This window comes from Pollicipes pollicipes, unplaced genomic scaffold (assembly GCF_011947565.3).
Source record: "Pollicipes pollicipes isolate AB1234 unplaced genomic scaffold, Ppol_2.1 Scaffold_4295;HRSCAF=5057_pilon_pilon_pilon, whole genome shotgun sequence".
In the NCBI taxonomy this organism is placed as follows: domain Eukaryota; kingdom Metazoa; phylum Arthropoda; class Thecostraca; order Pollicipedomorpha; family Pollicipedidae; genus Pollicipes; species Pollicipes pollicipes.
In genome coordinates this window covers 6,819,381-6,841,398 of record NW_023596461.1, presented here as the reverse complement: position 1 = coordinate 6,841,398, position 22,018 = coordinate 6,819,381, and the positions used below count along the sequence as shown (strand labels likewise).

Genomic DNA, 22,018 nt, shown 5'->3' with positions numbered 1-22,018 from the left:
GTCGGGATTTTGTCAAGATGCCTGTGATCGATTCCCGCCCAAGGGAACTTTCGCTAGCCACGGTTGCCATCTGAGCCCGGCGATGGAGATGACCCAAAAGCCTGCCTGCCTTTATAGCTGTTGACCAAACAGTTTGTTCTGCTGCGGCACCCTGCCAGCCGTTCCTCTGACGACAAACGCTGAAGAGAAGCCGGACAGGCCGCGCCTTGACGGGTCCGGTGACCGGGACGGCAGCTGTCCTCCGAGTCTGGGCGACTGCACGTCGAGGCAGGACGCAGATGTACCGAGGTCACCCCTACCCCGCTGACGGGGCGCTGGGGACGGCCGTGTAACCTCAACATTGCTATTCTGCGCAGTCCATTCTGGCCTTGTTTCCTATCCGAAGTTAAATAGTTTGTTTCATCTTCAGCACATTGCGACGTTTGTTTCATTTCGGTGGTGGCCAGCCCGGCGCTCGGCGACACGTTTCAGGTCCGCAGTATCGTATTCACCTAAACGGTGAGTCAGGACACTTTATGGCGTCCCTCGCCGGGCTGAAACCGCCGCCGATGGCCGTGCCTTAACAATGCATGGCGTTGCCTAAGCCACGGAGCTATAACCATTCCCCTGTGTACACTTGCGCCCGCAGATCCCTTTATTGATATGGTGCCATTCTGAACTTGCACCACGCCGCCAATGTCTTCACTAGTGCTGAGAACCGCGAACCGAAGACAGTGAGGCGGCTTCGTGTCTAGATACGCACGTTTGAATGGCTCAGGCCCGACGAGTTATAAGCGGTGTTTACATCAGTTGAATTTTTTGCTACATATCAAGGTGCGCATTCCTGGGCACATTATGGAGAGGCTGGAATGATGACGAAGGGCATTATAGGGCGCGTCGGCTACTGAGGCCATTTTGCGCTCTCGACAGGGGCTGGAATGGATGCGGATTGTGTGGTATCTGTTTTTGATTGAGTGGGGGCGAACCGGTGCTGGCGGGGCGGTGGACGCTGACAGGGATAGAGTTGGATTGGAGGGGGGAGAAGAGAATTTACCTCGTTTGTTCACACGTCACCCCGCATTCGGTTACCGGACATTTTGTCCAGGTATGGGTCACCCCTTGAGTAAACCCTTCCCCTCCTCCCTCACCACGTAGCTCCGCCGGCCTTCCATTCAGGTGTGAACTCGCACTTGGCCGTCTTAACCAAGACACATACCAAGGGTGATCTGGAGACCGTCGAGGCATCTAATCCATGCCTCGGGGACGTCTCTCCCGTATGTGCAGCTTATGCTCTGCCCCCAAAACAGACCCGAAACTTGACATAGCACAAGAAAGCCGCGATGTTACCAAAAAGCATTCTGCGAAACACGCAACATAGCACGGCACGCGCGAAACTCAACCCATGAGCAGTGAGCAGTGGGCAGTTGCGCTAACCATGGGGACCGACCTCCGTCGAGGTGGAGAGATCCACGGGCGCGTCACCGACGTCGGCCACATTCGTAACGTCAATCTCCTCGTCCGACTCCTCGCGACTCGCGGTGGCGCCCGCTCTCCGCTCCGGCGACGCCCCTAGTGGCGGCCGGCTGTAACTCGCAGTTTGCGGCACGCCCGCCGGAGGGCTCTGCCCGAGGCCGGCGCCGAGCCGCCAGCGCAGCAGCGCCACCGGATCGAAGACGGGCGCGCCGAGCAGCGGCGGACACGGCGCGGCCGGCAGCAGCCCCAGCTCCAGCCCCGGCTTGGGGAAGAGCACGGACGACGCCAGCTCCAGCCCCGGCTTGTGGAACAGCGCCGGCCGTCGGAGCAGCTGGAGCTCGCCGGCAAGACACGGCGGCAGCCAGGGCCTCGCGAACGGCAACCCGCTCCAGCTCCGGGAACGGCGCTCGCTCCAGCTCCGGGAAGCACATCGGGAACCTGGGGAGCGCGCCCAAATAGATGACGGCCGGCGCCAGACGCTGCACTTTCCAGCTGTTTTATTGTTGACCGACAGGCGCAGAATCGGTTCGAACAGGATGTTCACATCTCAGTAGAGAATCATCCCCGACTCTCCGTCTATGACCTAGCAAGCACGAGAAACTGCATCCAGGTGCCAATTTGCACCGTTTCTTAGCTTCACAAGTGCAGACTTGTTTCAGCGTATCACGAACCATGCGCAGCGATCACATGGCTACGGGTTCCCATGGTTACGAGTTCAAACAAACACAGTATAGGGAAAGCCGTGTACTGGTTTTGAGAGCCCCGGAGTTGAGGGAACCATAGGACAATGGTCGCACTTGAACTGTGATTAGTTACGGTATGTTGTGGGCTAGAAAATGTGCCTCATGTATTCAATATCGTAAACCGGACGACTAGTTCAGCGCGGCCACGAGAACATTCTGAAAGCTGTAGCAATTCTTACACAGCTGAAAAAGGGGATGCTTCTGCCCCCCTCTGTGCGAGCATCCATCGCCCAAAACGCTACTTGTCACAGTTTTTGCCCCTATTCGTGTTCCAGATCGGTACGCGGACCCTGCCCAGCCGCGTCCATTTACCTGGGCTCGCTTCTTCCGCTTGTGGCGGTGAGTTTCGGCCGCCTCCGGGGCTTGTACTTGTAGTCGGGGTGCTCCTTCATGTGCAACGCTCTGCAACAGAACAACAGTCCAAAATGTCCACGGACGCCCGAGCGGATGATGCTGTAACACTTCATGCTAATGGTAACGTGCAAGTCAACGGAAAGACACTGCGTCGGAAGAAAGCTTTTGCTTCCAATGCGATGCAGTATTCTTTTGCATTTGTCGCCGCGGTTGTCGGCCCTAGTTGGAGGGGTACAGACAAAAAGACATTCAAAATACAGCTGTTGCCGCAAAGCACAGATGAATATCACATAAGTCTGGCTGCTGCTTGTTGTTGCATAAGATAACTTCACAAATTTTCAAACGTCAGCTTTCATCGTCTATAAAAAACGGTCACTCATCGTCGCTACCGGTTTCGGTAGCGAATACCTCGCACTGGGTGCAGGTTCTCGATGCTATTACTAATCGTACGGAATTCGGTGCAGTCTGCCGCCACCACTAGACGTTCCTGGACCCCGGTCTTTGTCGATGCTCAGGTTTCGCCCAAACCGAACTGTCGGGTGACGTCACTGGCCTCTAGGATTCATCCAGACCGCGGCCAATGAGGTGGATCTACTCAGTCAATCATGCAACTGATTGCAATGCGTCAATCCGCTGCGTTCAACTGGTCAAACAATCGGCGCCGCCAGCTCCAATGATAGTGAAGCTGGAATGTACACAAACAAGGCCTGCGCGATGATAAAAGTCAGCCTCAGCACTTCTCGATCACAAATCTGGCCGCCTGATGTTCAAATGCTGTCCGAGACGCGCAGGTCTTCGTAGTTTGTGCCGAGTGCCTCTCGGCCTCGTACGCTGCCGACGGTGCTTTGGTCAAAGACGGACCTCCCGCGCTGGCGCCAGCGGTCGCTTTCTGACGCTAAACTTTAACTCGGCCACCGGGCACTCCTCCGACCCAGGTCTCCAATAACGCCAGCGGGCACTCCCTGACCTTGGTCCAATAACGCCATCGGGCACTCCCTGACCTTGGTCCAATAACGCCACCGGGTGCTCCCTGACCCGGGGCTCTAATGACGCCACTGGGTGTTTTTGGGCCTTGGTGTTCGCCTCGGCGGTTTATCTTACGGGACCTTCCCATGTACTAATGTAAAGCCTTCTAGCATTAGAACAAAATATCGGAATGAACCTACCAAAATGCCCAGACAAAATATCCGAATATACCTAAACGATTATTGAGATATCAAAACCAAACAAAATGCTTAGACTTACTTCGATGCCATCTGACCTAATAGTACTTATCTCCGTCATAACTTCGCTCGTCCCACACCGCGCAAGACGTCTCTTGGGCTTGTGCCGTACAGTTGCAACAGGCACAAATGGCTTTTCCGACCCAAAGGTCCATCTCACCACGCTTGACTGTTACACAAAGCATTAGCCGGCAACAGTTCACCTCCCGCTCCGCGGCAAACAAGTCAAACAAAATCAGAGTCAGATGTCAGCTGTGTGTGGTGGTATCAAAACAGGGCTCACACCCTCAAATACCGCTTGGTAAACAGACGTCAATCCAAGGCGCACTGTGAATGACGTAATGACAACAGGCCTTACGGCACAACACAGGTTGGCGTTACGAAATTTGGAACTTAATAACTGGGTGATATCATATATAAGACTCTTAGAGACATCTTGTTTTAGCGAGCTCAATCGTCACTGGAACGCTATCTCTGCGGGGATGCTTATTGCATGGAAGGTTGAGGAGAAAATAATCAGCTATCCGAGATTGTTTGCTGTCCAAAGGGTCAAACCACACAATGTAAGCACGGTTCACGCCACGTCGGCGCCAGAGAAACCCACATCTGGATAAATGTGTGGTATCATCCTTTGTATAAAGATCACGCGTCGAAACCCAGCTCAGATCCCGACGAGCGGTACGGGCGGTACGAGCGGACGAACGGTACAAACGGACGAGCGGTACGAGCCGTATGAGCGGTACGAGCGGACGAACGGTACGAGCAGGACGAGCGGTTCGTGCGGCGCGAGCAGTACGAGCGGACGAGCGGACGAGCGGTTCGTGCGGCACTAGTGGGATAAGAGGTACGAGCGGCACAAGCGGTACAAGCGGCACGAGCGGCACAAGCGGTACGAGCGGCACGAGCGGACGAGCGGCACGAGTGGACGAGCGGTACGAGCGGTATGAGCGGTCCGTGCAGACGGGCGTTACAAGCGGTACGAGCGGTTCGTGCGGCACGAGCGGCACAAGCGGCAAGAGCGGACGAGCGGTACGAGCGGACACATGTACTTGAGCGTAAACCTCGAGCGGGCTGGACGATTCCAACTGCGTGAACAATTCTCGAAAAGGGATCAACATTTTGCGAGAAAAGTGCCGAAATCCGCAAAATCTATAAACTCGCTAGTTCAAGTGAATCTTAACAGTCGCAGTCGAACCTCAGCAAACGGAAAATAGAGGCGCGCGACCAAGAGTATGGTGTGCGTGAATGAACTATGTGCAAAACTTCGCACTGATAAACAAACAAAAAACGTCCGACGCAGCAACACCGGTAATCGGTCGGGAAACGGCTGACGTCGGTTTTTCCGGATCTGTTCTCAATTATCTCACGCTGAGGCTTAAATTGAAAAATATTTGTTGGTGAACACCGTGCAGAGGTGCATCCTATTTCACTGAGGGCAATCTCCACCCAAAAGTACACGCTTTTAACAACACCGGCTGGGACATAACTAGACAGATTTCATGCAAATTATTTTGTAAATTTGCAGGGAAAAAAAGAAAATTGCCATTTTCTTATTAACTCCTACCTGCTAGACTCACTGAAAAGGGATATTCTGATGCATTGATAACGATCTTTTACACGGGCTACCACAGGCACCTGGTTCTAGTTGCCGATGTTTTCGTACCCGTTCATTCCACGAAGCAAAGGTTGTCTTAAAATCACCGGCATACGTAATTTATTGCACGCAAACGCGAGAGGATCAAGCTTTTTATCTTAGTGTTTACAAACAGGTAGCAGAGTAAACCACAATTGTTGGTCGCACATGCAACGAGCACTGAAAATATAACTGTGGCACAATTCAGGGTACTAGATTAGATTATAACAAGAGCCTGCTTCGGGTCTGCACGACAGCAATGGGGGTAACTCCCTGCAAATCAGGTCATCGAGTCGGAGACGACACAGAACACGACTCAGCCACAAGTGGGCAAAGATATGTGGGCTATCGAATTTGCTGCACCTGCAACACTTCGGTTGACTTAAGATAACGTGAGTGGCTCTTATGGACAGTGCATTACTGGTAAGTGACGAAGCTGAAGTCAATTATTTGAAGTGTGCAAATAATTGGGCCATTGATTAAACAGGTTTGTAATGTTGCTTCAGTTTTAACTACCGAAATCATATCAAAACATTGCCAGCGAATGCCAAGGCAAACCAACATGCTAGAGAAACGACAGGTTGGATTACGTGCAAAAAAATGACTCAAAACAATTCTCACTAATGTTCCGTAATTAATCCAATGTGTTGCGAAACATTTTTCGCGGAAGATAGCTCTACGGTAGAGAGCATTATACTTCTGCTCCACCCCGTAGCTCAGTCGGTTGGAGTGCCTGCCTTCCCCTCGAACTGTTGCGTGGTGGGTGGGCTCGACTCACTCCGGCACTCGCTCTCTACGCCTGGCTGGCCTGGCCTGCGGCCGGTGGCAGCGCCAGCTCAAGGCCAGATGAGGTCAGATGAGGTCAGAGGACGGGGCGGACCGCGCCGAGCGCCGTGGCACGCTGAGCTGAGCTGAGCTCGCACGACAAGCACTGTCAAGCGTGAGCCCTGACCCCAGAAGTCCAAACAGCCAAAACGTTCGCGATCATTTGATAAAATAATGATAGATGTGAGTCAAATGGTGTATAACGGGGTGGAGTAATTGACTACCCAAGTGTGATCAAATTGTTGTCTGGCTGTGTGGTAAAGGCATCCAGCATGTTTGAAGTAGCGCGACCATGTCGTCATTGTTGTTGTCATTGTGACTTTACGACGTACGCAGCTGCTGAGGCTCTGTGGCATCGCCTTCCTCTCACCCTGGCAGGAAGGGCGGGCAGTGCGGGGAGTCGAGCCCCGTACCTCTGGTTCCCAGACGCGCAGTCGTCAACGCAGACGCGTTAACCACTACACTACCGGCACCCCTATCTAGAACATGAATTTGTTCGCTGCCGAAACGCATTCCGCTGAATGTGTCCTTTTTGCTACTGATCCATTCTCTGCATATTAATTGGCAGGTAAACTGGACAAAGCCATGGGAAACTTAACTCGGAATCAGCCACCTTTGCACTAAAATGCACTACGCGACATATTTAGTTTTGTACGGTGTTCAGAAGTTCACAGTTATCATCCGCCCCTGCCAGGCAGCTGATGCTTCGACACTTGCGACCGGTTTGCTTATAATGCTGAGCTGCAGTTTGTATTGTGATTTCGACTACAAGCGAATTTCGATAAAATACAATTCACGTGAAGAATAAATTAATTTCGGCTACTTTGACTGTGTTTTTCAATGGCTGCAAACCAGCGCAAAGTTCCCTATTTTCGACGCGTCAAAGTACCGAAGTGGGCTCACAACCCCCATAGGGTTTTGATAGCAGCCATTCTCGCGCTAGCATGATAAAACTGGGGCAAATTTGGTACCAAATCTGGACTGCACAGCTGGAATAGATGCGAGCAAGCCCATCAGGCGTGGTCCGGTCGATTGCCATGCCGAGATATTGTGCTACAGAAGCGTTTTTTTCGTCAGCAGTCATTCTGATAAACCGCGGGTTTATTTTAGTTTCATTACATTTAATGTATGAGCCCGCACATTCACCCGTACATTTACACCTGTATACCCATACATTTAATACATTGGCATCGTACATTTGATGTGTGGTACTAAATTACGTCCCTGTTTAACCCCACTGGCCTGAAAGACTTTCGCACGCTTCTGATGGCCGCAGGACCCACAATTTCAAACATTGGCATGAGGCCTATGGCCGTGCTTGGAAAAGGTGGTATCAAAGTCTCAGATGATTGTTAAAGCCCAGTCATTTCAGGAGAGAGTCGCCCTGAGAGCGTAAGCCACGGCTGGCGGAGAAGCGCTCAGAAACGCAACACGCGCAGCAGTCGCAGATGGAGCCCTTGCTGCCACTCGCCAGATGCGCCACGCGCGCAATTTGTGTAGGACCCGTCATACTTGAAAGCAGCGTGCTTTTAACTCGTTACACCTCAAATTGAGCATAGCGGTAAGCCATGTATTGGGCTGAAATTGACCAAGTTTAGCCTTTTATGGCCGAAGTGCGGCTGGCTATAATGAAGAGACGAACTATTAGAATAAATTGTGACTGTCCGAGGAGAGGAAGAGTCCGTAAAATTAAATGTGACGCACAGGCACACGTACATACATATGGGCAATGGGACTTACTGCTGAGATGGAAATTCTTGACTTTTGACCCCCCCCCCCCAAGAAGTTTCCAGATAAAAGATTACAACGCTGTAGCTGGCCGCCGGCCAAGAAACTGAGTAAGCCTTGGCTAACATCATCGCTGGTATTAAATTGAAACACATGTTTGATTTCAGGCTTGCAGCAAAGATGTCAGACCTGCAGCAAATGTTTCCAAACATATTCAGTAATGGTGGGAGGTTGTCCATTCATACGCTTTCTCCATTCTTCCGCTCGCGAAACTGCCGAGTTCTTCAGAGCTCCTACCTGTATGGTGAAAGAGCAACAAACTCAAACAAATGCGTGTTATCCTCCCTGCGGCTCCCATGGTGAGCAAGTACATTACTCAGCAAGGAGACAAAACAGAAAGTTCGTGGTTTCTTCGAATAAGACATCAGTTGGGTCTGCCGCTGCGCGCGAGACCAAGCGCCATTTCGAGCGGCGAGGGATGGTAGTAAAGATTTAAAAACATCTTAAGTGGGACAGTCTACGGGAAATCTATTTGGCATTTCAGGAGGATCCATTTAATCCCGTATATATTTCTCCACGGCCGCGAAACTGCGTCCTAGAAAATGCGTGTTAGCAGGAAAAAAGTGAAACCTACTGCGAGTGCGCCTTCACGCATCACCACCACTCTAAGCTGCAGCTGGCTGCACTTGGGGCAGAGAGTGCGACATGCAAAGATGTCATGCGAAACGCTGTCTATGACATGACTGCCAGGACTTGTGCGAGGAGGTCTGTGAGTATCGAAAGACTCTGAATAGCGCTCAGCCCCATCCCAGTGGCGTCAGTTTTCAGCGGTGGGTCTCACCTGGCCGCTGCACCATGGCAGCCAAGGACGAGCCTATGGACGAATACAACACCCCGCTAAGCCGCAGGATGGCTCTCAGACTCATCATCGCTAAACTGCTGACAGGCAAAGCGCTTACTTCATCCAAAAGCCGTCACATGGCATGAGCGGTGCTGGTTAGATATTTCTCAGAAAATTGCTCTTGTTCGTGCAGGACTCTGCCCAACTCGGGTAGAGTTGACTACCTCGGGATTCAACTCGGGTAATGCGTCGTGCACCGTGCACCTTTTCGTACTTTACTTGCGTTCGCTAAAACCTCAGGGATTCTGTTTTTTGTCCGATTGTCTGAGGCACACAAACATTGTAGTACAGACTTTTCTGCCTCATAGTCTGCCCCACGTCGTCCTAGAACACCCTGGTCAGTGCAAGGTGCACGACGTTACAGACGGGTGTTCGAGTCAGTACAAGCGCAAGAACAATTTTATCAACCTATGTCATCACCAGAGTACTAAGTCATCATAGGCGAGTGGAATAATGCAATTCCTTTGCCACCTCACATGGTAAAAACGCCTGCGATGGCATAGGGGGCACGTTGCAGCGAGTAGCGGGAGACACCAGGCTGACTGCATGGACTGAATGAGTTCAAGGTACTGATTTACAGTTAACGACCTTCAAGATACTGGGCGGTGCTGGTCAAATGACGCATTGCTGAACAGCAGTTTATATTAACAGCACTCAATATTTTGAACCGTGCGCATGATCCAGAGTAATACGGGTTCAGAGGTTCAGCATTATATTCACCGGAAAAAGACACGTGAATCCAAAAAAAAGCTCCCAACCATGCTATTAGGCTCATAGTGACGAAAAACAGGGCCGGGGGTTACGTGTTAACCCTCCGGGGCACTCCCGACCGTCCAATGCCCCATCGCATTGGTCTTAGGTTCTTCTCGCTTGCTCTGAGGGCCCTGCGCTGTCGACGGCAGCCTCTTCGTTGGCCTGATTAGCTCGATCGCTCAGGTGCCGTCCTTAACGGTACTGGGCTTCCCATGTAATCAGACGGCCTACGCTGTTAAGGGAGCCCCTCATGTTAATCGACCGGGGAACTCCTGATCGGTTCGGGATCCTTCACATGGCACTGGGCTCTTAGCGTGAGGTCGGGACCTTACGTAAGGTCAGGACCTTACTCTGTTGCCGAAAATCTCACGTGTTTGCGAGTCTGCACTTTCGTCGCTCATGATGTTTTGTCTGCTCGTGTATACGGGCTTGGCTAGGTTGTGCCGTGCACATCAGTCCGATATCTACACGATGTTGATTTTCCTTGGCGCCTTGGTCGCAGATAGCAGCAGCCACGATTGTTTTGACGACCTTCTACGCGCAATTCCTAAGGTAATTTCACGCGTTGCCGACTTAACATGTTTCATTTTCTTTGGTTGTTTATTATTTGCCTACGTATGTAACTTATCCCATGCACAATACTTGTGCATCACACTTTTAACATAGTTTAAGTCCTAGCGTATTTCGTACTTCTTTGCACCAGTCAAAACAAAAACTCTGATTGGCTATTAGCCCACAGCTGATCGCATGGGCAAGCCAACAAGCCGCAGAAAACCGACTAGCCGCAAGCAAGCTTGGAATCAAACGTATTGCTTCATTTTGATGTTATTTAGCAATCAACTCTAACTCATATTGCCGCATCTTCTCCAAGTGACATAGCCTCAAATGGAAGCATCCACCGTGATGTGGAGAAAATGAACGCGCTTAACGTATGTACACACGCAGCAATGCCTAGTTTCACAAGGATACGCACTGGTTTCCTTGACAAAAAACAGCAAGCATTACAGCCGTGAAGTGTAATAGCCGAAATCCGAGGACCTTTGGGAGGGACCCAAACTCCAGGGGTCACAGTATTGTGTGGCCACCCCATTGACGAAATCCCGGATCCGCTACCAAACATAAACAGAGAAATGCACCGGAAACCAGAGCTGGTGAGCGTGCCGACAGCACAGCAATCGAACTATCGCATGGACGCGAACTCTGCATGACGCGACTGTCATTCGCGTCGGCGAAGATGACGCAAGTGATAGATAAAGAGCTTTGCATAGGTTTTAGCATTGTAAATACAAACGCCACTCAGTGGAAATCAGGCCAGGCCAGACCCGATCATTCCGTCCCAGATACAGGCCTGAAAGTACAAAGCACGGGCGCAAAGGCTCAGATTACGCTCGCTGCACGCGAAAGAGCTTGTTTGGTAAACTACCGGTGTGAAGGGGACCGGAACCTGGGCTGCCCCATCCCTCCCGGCGTTGGAGGTTAGCGACAGGTCACCGCAGTCGGGAACTGACCGGCCGCTCAGCGACGCCCGGCACCGAAAGTGGGCGGCGCCAGTACACAGAACAGGCCAGACATTAGCTGGCAGCGTCACTGACGCCTACACATGGTCATGTATGGGGGGGGGGGGGGGGAAGGCAGGTGCGCGGAGACGCGCTTCGTAGACGACCACGATTGTCGGTGACGAAACCGCACGGCGTCACTGAGAAGACTGGCGGTCGTCACATAACACTAAATATTACAAATATGCAGGCCTGTGTCTCACAGTGCTGGGTACGTTCTTTCGAGCGCGTGAGCAGCTAATGTGAAGTGAACTGACTGGGAAGTGATGGCAAGTTGACAGATGAACTGGCGTCCGCCTCAGCTATCGGCAAGCAGAAGACGCAGTAGTGTCTGGTGAGCCGGCAAGCAGAATGTTCACGTTCACATTCGTGCGTTACGGCGGCCATACAATAGAGGCAGAGATCAGTTCACGTCGCCGGAAACACCGCTCGCTAGGCCAGGCAGTCTGCCCATCCCCCGTGACATTCACCTTGTTTGGCCAGCCCTGGTCACCTGTCTGTCGTCCACGCCCGAGGCGGGGACCGCAGGCGTCAGGGGCGGGTGAGGCCGAACAGCACTGACCCCCGCCGCCAGGCCGCCCGCGGCCACAGGCATCAGGGGCGGGTGAGGCCGAACAGCACTGACCCCGCCGCCAGGTCATCCGCGGCCACAGGCATCAGGGGCGGGTGAGGCCGAACAGCACTGACCCCGCCGCCAGGTCATCCGTGGCCACAGGCATCAGGGGCGGGTGAGGCCGAACAGCACTGACCCCGCCGCCAGGTCATCCGCGGCCACAGGCATCAGGGGCGGGTGAGGCCGAACAGCACTGACCCCCGCCGCCAGGTCATCGCGGCCACAGGCATCAGGGGCGGGGTGAGGCCGAACAGCACTGACCCCGCCGCCAGGCCGCCCGCGGCCACAGGCATCAGGGGCGGGTGAGGCCGAACAGCACTGACCCCCGCCGCCAGGTCATCCGTGGCCACAGGCGTCACGGGCGGGGTGGGGCCGAACAGCACCGACCACCACCCGCCAGGTCATCCACGGCCACATGCATCATGGGCGCAGTGAGGCCGAACAGCACCGACCACCACCCGCCAGGCTAACCGCTGCCACTGGCACCACGGGCGCTGCTCTGACCGAACTCTCGTGCCTTCCCTGCCCTCCAGTGTAAGTTTGAGCAACCCCCGCTCCCGACTTCGCTGCGAGCCAAGCTCACGCTCGGCGCTGGCGGTGTGAAGCCGAGACATCGTTCGGAGCCCGGCTTTTGGGGCCAGACGGCGATAGTCCCAATGCACTGCACCGCCGCTGCACGGCCCGGTACTTGACTGCACTGCACTGTGCAACGGGCTCTTCGTAAAGCAAACGATTAACACTACCGCGCGGCGGATTGCTGCAGGAATCATGTCACACCAAAGGCCGAGCTGTTGTGCACTAAACGGACACGCGCCCGAGTGGCCTGTCACAAGGCTGCGCAAACCGACTGAAATAGAAAAATTAACCGACTGAAACATGCAACTTTGCGTTTCGTGGGCGGTGGGTGGGTGCCCCTTCGCATAAGCGAGGTGTGTGGTGCATATTCATTGGCCCGGCGTTTCGAAAGGATCTGATCTGGCAGCTCTGGTACTGTAATAGAATCTTTATATGTGAAGCACAGCTGACTATGTCATTGTCTTTATGTATACCTGACGCCATACCGATACAATGGATGCGATATATTCAATTATTAGTTTTGGATGAATGTGATGGATGGATGTCATCATAATCGATGCAAACTGTACGAATAATGGACAGATGATACCACTTAATGGATATTATCATTATATGGTGGTTCTGAGTACAGGATCTTTTTATGTTTGCCTATCATTGCATCCATCCAGAGAATGGAGTAGCAGGATAAGCCGAAACACCTTGACATGAAGTAGCTTGATGTTGGAAAGTGCAGTACGCCGTTATTCGCCATGGGCTCCGATCTCTCCAACGAGCCTCACCCCGACGTACACCCACCTGAGTCGCTTGGCCTCGTCGATGAAGGGCCGCTTCTCCTCCTCGGTCAGCAGCTTCCACTCGGCGCCGAGCCGCTTCGAGATCTCCGAGTTGTGCATGCGCGGGTTGTCCTGCGACATCTTGCGCCGCTGGCCGCGGGACCACACCATGAAGGCGTTCATCGGCCGCTTGATGTGGCAGTCAGCCACGCTGCCCTCCATGGCAGCGAGCGGCGAGCGTCGCCCCGCGGCCCGCGCGCGAGGTGAGAGCGGCGACTGCGGCGACCGGCGGCCGGCCGGCAGTGCAATCTTCTGAGGGTGTGACGCGGCCGCGAGCAGGCGACAGGGTGTCGTCGCCACACCAGGACAGCGGCGGTTTGCCCGCGGGGGCGGGCGACTAGTCCGAGGAAGTGAAGTCAGCGGGAAGCGAAACAGCTGGACTCGAGGCCCGGCAGGCTTATGGGACTCGACGTGGCAAAGGCTGTGTGCAGGCCGCGGCCGTCCGGCCCGCGCGACAGCGGGGGCTCGGGCTCTCAGCGAACTGCGGTCGACACTGACGACCCGCGGCACCGACCTGCCTCCCGTGCCCGGCGGACGGCGCCTGCCCGTCTGTCTCGGCGCGGCCCGGCGCCCGCGTCCGAGTCTCGGGAATCACACGGCTGCCGACCTTTACGGCTCAGTTTGCCGGCCGACAACGCGTCGGCGGCGCCCTAACGGTCGTCCGGGCCGCCGCCGACAGGCAATTCTTATCGATTCCGGCGAGGAACAAAGCTGTAATCCAATGGGCTTTTGTCTTGTTGACTGGCTCCGCCCCCACCATTGTGTCTAACAATGCGATTGGACGCCTTGGCTGACCGGATGTGGCACCGGAGGGGTGGGGCATCCGAGACGGTGACGCCCGAGACAGACCGCCTCGGGCCGTTTGACGTCGGGCCGCTACTCGGAATGGAGGCATCGGAGCCGAGATGAAAGGCGCCAGCGACAATGGCTGAAGGCGAAGGGTAAACGTCGTGCTACGTCAAAGTCTAGGAATAAGACTGGTGTAAGTTGTTTCCTGGCGTCCTCATAGTGTCACCGTACCGTGGCGATCACCACCGTTTAGCAGGAGGCTGCCTTCCATTTTCGCCGGACGCTGTGTTGGAGCGAGTGGCGCACCCAGGGATGGGGCGAGGGAAGTGGGGAGGGCTCTTCCTCTTATCTCGGATGAGACCGCCCTCCCCCCCCCCCCCCCCCCGAACCGGAGCTGATGCTGGCTGTTGTTTCCCCGAAAATTGCTACTTTTCTTTGTTCTTGTTTTTTCTCCTATGCTCCCACTCATACATTTTTCGTTTTGTATTAGATAGCGACGACTCATGTACATACGAGGACGGGTGAACGCACGCAATGCCTCCGGGTGCACGTGGCCCTTAATCATTTTTTTTTTTAAACTAAGCATGTGCACGATGAAATGACAACGCTAAGAACTTTGGGGCACCCGCGTAAAAATAATTAGGTCGAGGGCACGTGATGTTGCACGCCGTGCTACAAATTGCACGTTCCCGCGGCGCGCTCTGATTGGTTGTCAGTGAAAAATATTGAATTGTGCGCCTGCCAATGCAAAGTGCAGCGTACGCCCGCTACATACCGGTGACCTGTGAGTGCTCTTCATCAGCACCTCTCGCTTTGGCTGGTGCAGAGAACCCAAAACTTCGTAACACTCAGGCGTAAACTGGAAACGTTGTGGTTGCAAAAATTCCAGTTGCATGGCATCGTATTGCACATAATCGGGTCAAAACAAAACAATTGTGCTATTCTCAGACCCTGGTCAATTGAAATGGTCGCAGGACAGGTCGTATGTGCCAAAAACACTGGGCCGCCCTCCCACCCTTCCAACCCGCAAGCCACACACGGCACACGCCTTCTGAAAAGAACTCAAATTTGTCGAATTATGTTGCGGATCCTTCAGTTTTGAACTGACGCTTTGAGGCGTTGGATAGCTCTTGCGTGATGGCTTTCTCCTTATTCTGCTGTCTCGTTATACTGATGGCTGCTGAGAATGAGGATAGCTGGATCAAGGGGGTCTAGCTAGAGGTCCAGCCCTCTGCGGAGAAAAAATCCTGGCGTTCCGTTGATTGGAACCACATTCAGACCAAAAAAAAAAACACATGAAGCTCCCCCTTTTAAATCTCGTGTTTTAAGCACACGGACCTAAACAATGTACTTACCAAACAAAACAAAAAAAACACCAGTTGGTGAGAGGCCGCGTCAGCATAGTTCTGCATGCGCGATGTCGCAACTCAAACTCACACCCCCCAAACGCAACGTCATATGTCGGTGCAGAGTTACAGAAGACCTTAAGGTTTGATCGGAGTGGTCCTCCTGGTCCCAGCTCTGCATGACTGCTGCCTAAAGCCGATCGACATGGTCCAGGCGCGAGATCGTTCTCTGGGTGCGGCCGGCTGTTATCGCACAGATCTGTCCATGGATCTCACCGATCGGCAGCCTCCGTTTCTCGTTCGCGGTTTTGAGTGACTGCTACCTATGAGACCCTGCAGTGGCAGCTTCGACTTTCGATGCAATAAAAAAGCGAGGAACACAATATAAAAAACGTGGTTGCCTAAAGTGTGATAGTGGAAGCTAGAGTAGCAGGTCAGTAAAAGTTGAGGCAATCAAGGGGCGTGGACTGCAAAGGAGGCAATCTGCTAACTTTGTATGATCCATATGAGATGAAATCTTGCATCCTGCAATAAACTCAACGTGGGCATTGCTCAGACCCCCGATGTGGCTAGTGTCTGCCTGCATCGTCCGCTGCTCCCTATCACAGCTACACGGATGAATTCAAAAAGCAGACTGCACCATTTAGCCGGCGAAAGCTAGCCAGTCTCATAGTGCCGTTTTCTCTTTTGGCACCTTTTGTCATTGTTTAAGCATATGTTCGAAACACCTGTTCATATTGTGAAAGAGTTTGCAGGCATTTATCTGCAAAGTCCACGTGGCGAACGAAGGCTTAATTTGGTCACGTTTGCCTAAAAATTCAAACCCGCTCATGTCCTACATTTAAGAGCATTCGGCGCACCGGTCGTCACGAGGCAAGCTCAGGCTCTATATACATTATGCATGTCTACAATTATGAACACGAGGCGTTACAGCGTTTTGTGAGCGATGACCGTTGAGGTGCGTCGGGGATACCGACACGAAAAGACGGTGGGACGAGGGAGAGCGAGCCCGTTTACGGTACGTAGAAAGGCCAAACAGCATCCCATGCATGTCATCAGCAGCCGGTTGTGAGTCGAACATGGGCATTGTGCGCTTTCGACTGATAAATAATGATGTTTTGCTAGTGTTGAGCTCACTTGAGAGCCGCGTCTCATTGTTTACATGCTAACCAGAAACGACATTACGCTGCAGAACGACCAGTAACCAGTTTCATAACGGGAAAACGCCCAAGGTTTTACTTCGAATCCGGTTGATTAAGGCAAGGAGAAAGTGCGCACTATTACGCCCGTAAAATTCTACTATTAAGGGCGACATCTGAATTAAGGAGTTACTCCGTACTTCACAAGGCATCCATTGGGTACCATAAACGCAGCTGATATCATCACGGAGTGGAAATTCACTCCAAAACTGAATTGAAATAAAAGGGTGCTCTGGCCCGTCGTAAAATCAGGAGCGGTGATCATAGATGAGCCGGCGTATACGTCTAAATGAGAAAATCAATACAACTGCAGCTCGCAATGTAACTTTGCAGGCATCACATCACAGGCCTATGCCAAGAACTCTGGTGGATAAAGCTGGCAGGCCGTTATGAGCACCAACCTCTTTCCCCACAGTCACGGAACTCACGAGATTGTGTTTTTCTTTCTTGCTATGACACATATAGACATGATATAAGTTCAGAGCATGAACACACGAACCAAACAGCTTTGTTTACTTTTGCTAGTAGCGAAAGTAAACAAAGCGGAAGTAAACAGGGGCCATCATCACTGCTTGAGAAATTGGTCGGGCGGGCGACTCGTTAACGTTAGGCGGTAACGTCACAGAGACGCGCGGGCCTGCACGGCGGCGTCGCATGGCAACGTCGACTGCGTCACTTGGAAGGTGGTGGTCGCGCAGAAGTGTGAAGGTCTGGTCTTTTGTGCACTGTAGTGTCGAGTTTGTTAGGTTAGATGACCTTGGCGCGTTTGATTACCCCATAGGCGGAAGCAATTTACAGTGGTGTGTGAGCGTTGGACCGGAGTCAGCACTGAAGGCAGCTTTTGGCAGCATGATGCCCCCCCCCCCCCCCTGTGCAGTGACCTGGTGCAAGAATCTAGCGCGTACAAGAAATGCATCCACTTTCCACGTTTCCAAAAAACCACCCGAATGTCCTGAAACCATGGGTGTACCGTTGCTCAAGGTCTAGTGCTACAAATGTGCAAAACGCGGTGGTTGTGGCTATGATCCTAACTATCTGGTTATGGCTAGCCTACGGCTAATATGAAACCACGTCTACGACCAGATGCAGTTCCTTCGATGTAACTGGACATCACTGGCACACAGAAGCGCGTATACATGCGCTTTAAAGGAAAATTCCCGCTATTGTATTTGTCTTTTTGGACCTGATTCACAGTCAAGCAAACATTCTGAATTTGAGTCGCTTTGTGCTATTTTTGGACTACAAAATAAGATTCAAACAAGAGTTGCTAACCATAATCTCGTTCAACAAGAGGGGCCTGATTGCCATACAAATGGTAGATCTACCCGTGCTGCGTACTTGGATAGCTCTACCATGATAGCACTTAGATACTTAGATAGCACTTAGATAGCTATACCATGCTACCCATGGTGGAGCTATCGAAGTGTAAACAATGAAGTGCATGCTTTGCTCAAGCATCGTTTTTAGTCATGCACGTGTACCATGAATTGGCAGGATGGTGTGAGGATCTGATCTTGACATACATCATGCGCCACGACCTAATGAGGCTTCGTGGCGTAGTTTACGCAATATGAAATTGCTGCAATATCCACGATGCTGTATTTCCTACCAGACATGAGACAGCACGCCACCTCCGTTGTCTCAAACCACTTCAATCGCACACTAGTGCAGCCCGGCGCGTCACTATGCACAGTGCTGAGGTTCAGCGCGATAGTCCGGATGATGACCCTGATGTCGCTCAGCTCCTCCTCTGGTAACGGCTCGACCTAGGGCAGGTCTGTTAGGTTGGGTTTGAGCATCCGCAGGCCGGCCAACTTCAATGCATCGCCATGGACTCAATGCTCGGCATTCTCGGAAAGTGGGAGCGTCATGGCACATGGGCTCCCGCCTCCTGCCTCCATGTTCGCTGTCATAACCAAAAAATGTGGCAAAAAATTTCCCTTCGATGTGTCCCCAGAGGATTTTATGAAGTGCCCCCAGATACGCATGTTCGCAGGTATGCCGGTGAGGCAGACGCGACAGTAATTCAGGCTGTGCGGCGATGCCAGGCTGTGGCTTTGTGACGTCACTGTAATAGCGAAGGGGAAGCGCCGGAAAAATCTCCGGATGATCATACCTTATTGCACGGCCTTGGCCTCGGCATTTTGCGACTTGCTTCGGAGGAGTGTTGCGAGGTTTATGAAACCGGCGTAGGAAGTAGGGAGTTACGCTGAAATCACTCCGGCCATCACGAAGCAAGAAGAAACTTCCCTTTACGGAACCGGTTACTGTGACCAGTTCCATAAAGAAAGAATGGCGTACAACTCTGTCACAGGGAGTAAATTCTCAAGCTTTTACTTCCAGTCCGGTTGCATGGAGTAAATAGTGACTATTTACTTCAACGGCCGACCAATTCTGCTGTTTATCGGGAGATCTGAAGTAAGGAGTTACCCCGTAATTCACCGAGCGTCCATCGAGTTTCATAAACGCAACTGATATGAGCGCGGAATAGACAGCCACCCCGCAACTGAAGAAAGCTGGAAAGATGCTCTGGACCGTCGTAAAAGCAGGAGTGGTGATCGTTGAGGAGCCGGCGCACGCCGTGCGAGAGCGGAGGAGCAGGTCATTTGAACCGGGAATGAACTCGCAGTGAGAAATTGTTAAGCTATGAAGCGCTGTTAAGATATCAAGGGCTGACGTGCACGTATATCTGAGAAAATCAATACAACTGCGGTTAGTATTATAACTTTGTAAGCATCACAAACATTTACCAAGAACGGTGGTGGATAACGCTAGGTGGGTATGAAAACCTACCTCTTTCCCACCCTTGCGGACATTACGAGGCCATGTTTTCTTTCTTGTTATGATACGAACAGGCATGATATAGGTTCACTAAATGCACAACCTAGGGTAAGGATAAAGCCAGCTATTTCAGGGAACTGTTGTCATTGAGGTGCACGTTGCCTTCATACATAGTGAGGGGAAGCTCAGAATATAAACACATGAACCGAACAGCTTTGTTCATCTCTGTGAGTAGCGGAACAATACCGAGGGTCATGGGATGTCTGCATTTCAGCGAATCAGAAAAATGTTCGTAATTAGTTTATGAATTAATTACCACACAAATCACAAATTTATTACTGAGTTAATCCACAAGTTACCACACCTCTTTATGCCAACTTGTGATCTTCATTCTGGATTTATCATAGGGAGTCATATATCTCGGGTCCAAGGCGGCAGTATTGTTGCCATGGCAACAACCACTTGTATCGCCATCGAATTTACGTCAGCCTCGGCATTGCGCTATTTACTTCGGAGGAGTGCTGCGAGGTTTATGAAAACGACGGCAGGCATTCAAATCGAAATGACTTCAGCCAGCCCGAAGCAAGGAGTGTCTCCTATTCATGAAACTGGTTACTGGAAGGAAATATTGCCGTTACCGCCAATGCGGCCTCGCGGGATATGGACTTACGAAAGATGTACCGCACACCCTCAGATTTTGCCAGTGAGACTGCAGTGGTATTTCATGTTAAAATCATGACGTTGAATGAGATTCTCCAAATATCTGGTGCGTACTGTCCGTACGGCCACCGCTATGTGTTATTCATTGAAATGAAGAAGCATGGGATTAGGCAATTAACTGTATGCATAGACAGAAGCCCCGAAGGCAGTCAATAAAATTCCACTATGAACAATACAAAACGCCACAGACCATGGACCGCGCAGAGCAATACAAAACACCGCAGACCACGGATCGCGCAGAACAGTACGGTACGGTTACAGGGCAGTACAAAACACTACAAACCACGAACTGCGCAGAACAATACAAAAAACTGCAGACCACAGACCGAGCAGAACAGTACAAAACACCACAGACCACGAACCACACAGAACAATACAAAACAGCACAGACCATGGACCGCGCGGAACAGCACAAAACACCACAGACCACGGAACGCGCAGAACAATACGGCACGGTTACAAAGCAATACAAAGCACCGCAGAGCACAGACCGCGCAGAACAACACGCTACGGCTACGAAGCCCCTACCCGCTCAGGTTGTTCCATTTCCGCGCAGTAAAAGCGCTGTTCTCATGTTGGCACCTCTCCCCTCGTTTCAGTAAGCAGATGTTCCACCGACAGTGCAAACAGTTTTTTAAGCTTCAGTTAGGCTTGATTTAAGTTCCACTTGTCACAATTCGAGCTGCGCAGGCTCCCTTTCGTAAGCATAGGACGCTACGCTTATGAACAGGATAGTCGCCCAATTCACTACTTTACTTATATCGAGGCGTGTGTCTGTGCGTGCAAAATACCTACTCCACATTATACAGTGAAACTCCAGCAGAGTTTGGGCACGCTTTGAAACGTATTTGTAAGCAGGCGCGCAAACAGGAGGAAATGGAAGGTGTTTACACAGTCCAGTGGCGCGGTTCCCTAGCTTCATCAGTGTTGCTGTGATCCGTTGAAGCCATTAATAGCTGGAGTTCCGCATGCATCTGAGGTTTGTCCCTACACACTGTTGACAGTGCCACGAGACCGACAAGACCCCAACTCAAAAGCGCGCTTCGACGAGAAACGCACCAAAAGCGCACCCATGGGTCTCCCCCGGCATGACAGAATGCCGACCAAAATGTCAAGCGTCAGCAGGGTGTCCACACATCAGGCCCAAGAACACCTGAGAGTATCGTCACAGCGGTGTCCAGCCCGGGAACCCCGAGCCCCACCATCAACAGGGTGGCCTGAGCCCCACCATCAACAGGGCAACCCGAGCCCCACCATCAACAGGGTATCCCGAGCCCCACCATCAACAGGGTAGCCCGAGCCCCACCATCAACAGGGTAGCCCGAGCCCCACCATCAACAGGGCAGCCCGAGTCCCACCATCAACAGGTAGCCCGAGCCCCACCATCAACAGGGTATCCCGAGCCCCACCATCAACAGGGTATCCCGAGCCCCCCATCAAACAAGGTAGCCCGAGCCCCACCATCAACAGGGTAGCCCGAGCCCCACCATCAACAGGGTAGCCCGAGCCCCACCATCAACAGGGTAGGCTTCCCAGTCAGCACCGTCGTCTGGGTTGACTTTCAAGCTTCTGACGTCACCAGAGCGTTCACTCCAGTCCCCACCACCGCCAGAGCGTCCACTCCATCACCCGTCACCAGAACGTCCATTCCAGTCCCCACCGCCACCAGAGCGTCCACTCCATCCCCCGTCACCAGAGCGTCCACTCCATCCCCCGTCACCAGAGCGTCCACTACATCCCCCCGCCACCAGAACGTCCACTGCATCCCCTGTCACCAGAGCGTCCGCTCCATCCCCCGTCACCAGAGCGTCCACTACATCCCTCACCACCAGGGCGTCCATTCCAGTCCCCACCGCCACCGGAGCGTCCACTGCATCCCCCGTCACCAGAGCGTCCACTCCATCCCCCGTCACCAGAGCGTCCATTACATCCCTCACCACCAGAGCGTCCATTCCAGTCCCCACCGCCACCGGAGCGTCCACTCCACCCCCGT

The 22,018-nt window shown here is 52.6% G+C and overlaps 1 protein-coding gene across 1 annotated transcript; it reads right to left on the bottom strand.

Annotated features, from left to right (window-relative positions):
• Window positions 1-1,408: 1,408 nt before the first annotated feature.
• LOC119096605 (transcription factor SOX-21-like) lies at window positions 1,409-13,334 on the bottom strand. Its single transcript, XM_037219507.1, has 4 exons — window positions 13,153-13,334; window positions 2,508-2,597; window positions 1,826-1,890; window positions 1,409-1,548 (listed from the first exon to the last, which is right to left on the bottom strand). Exons 1-4 carry the CDS (start codon window positions 13,311-13,313, stop codon window positions 1,409-1,411), a joined length of 456 nt encoding a protein of 151 aa, XP_037075402.1. The 5' UTR covers window positions 13,314-13,334.
• Between the last annotated feature and the right edge of the window lie 8,684 nt (window positions 13,335-22,018).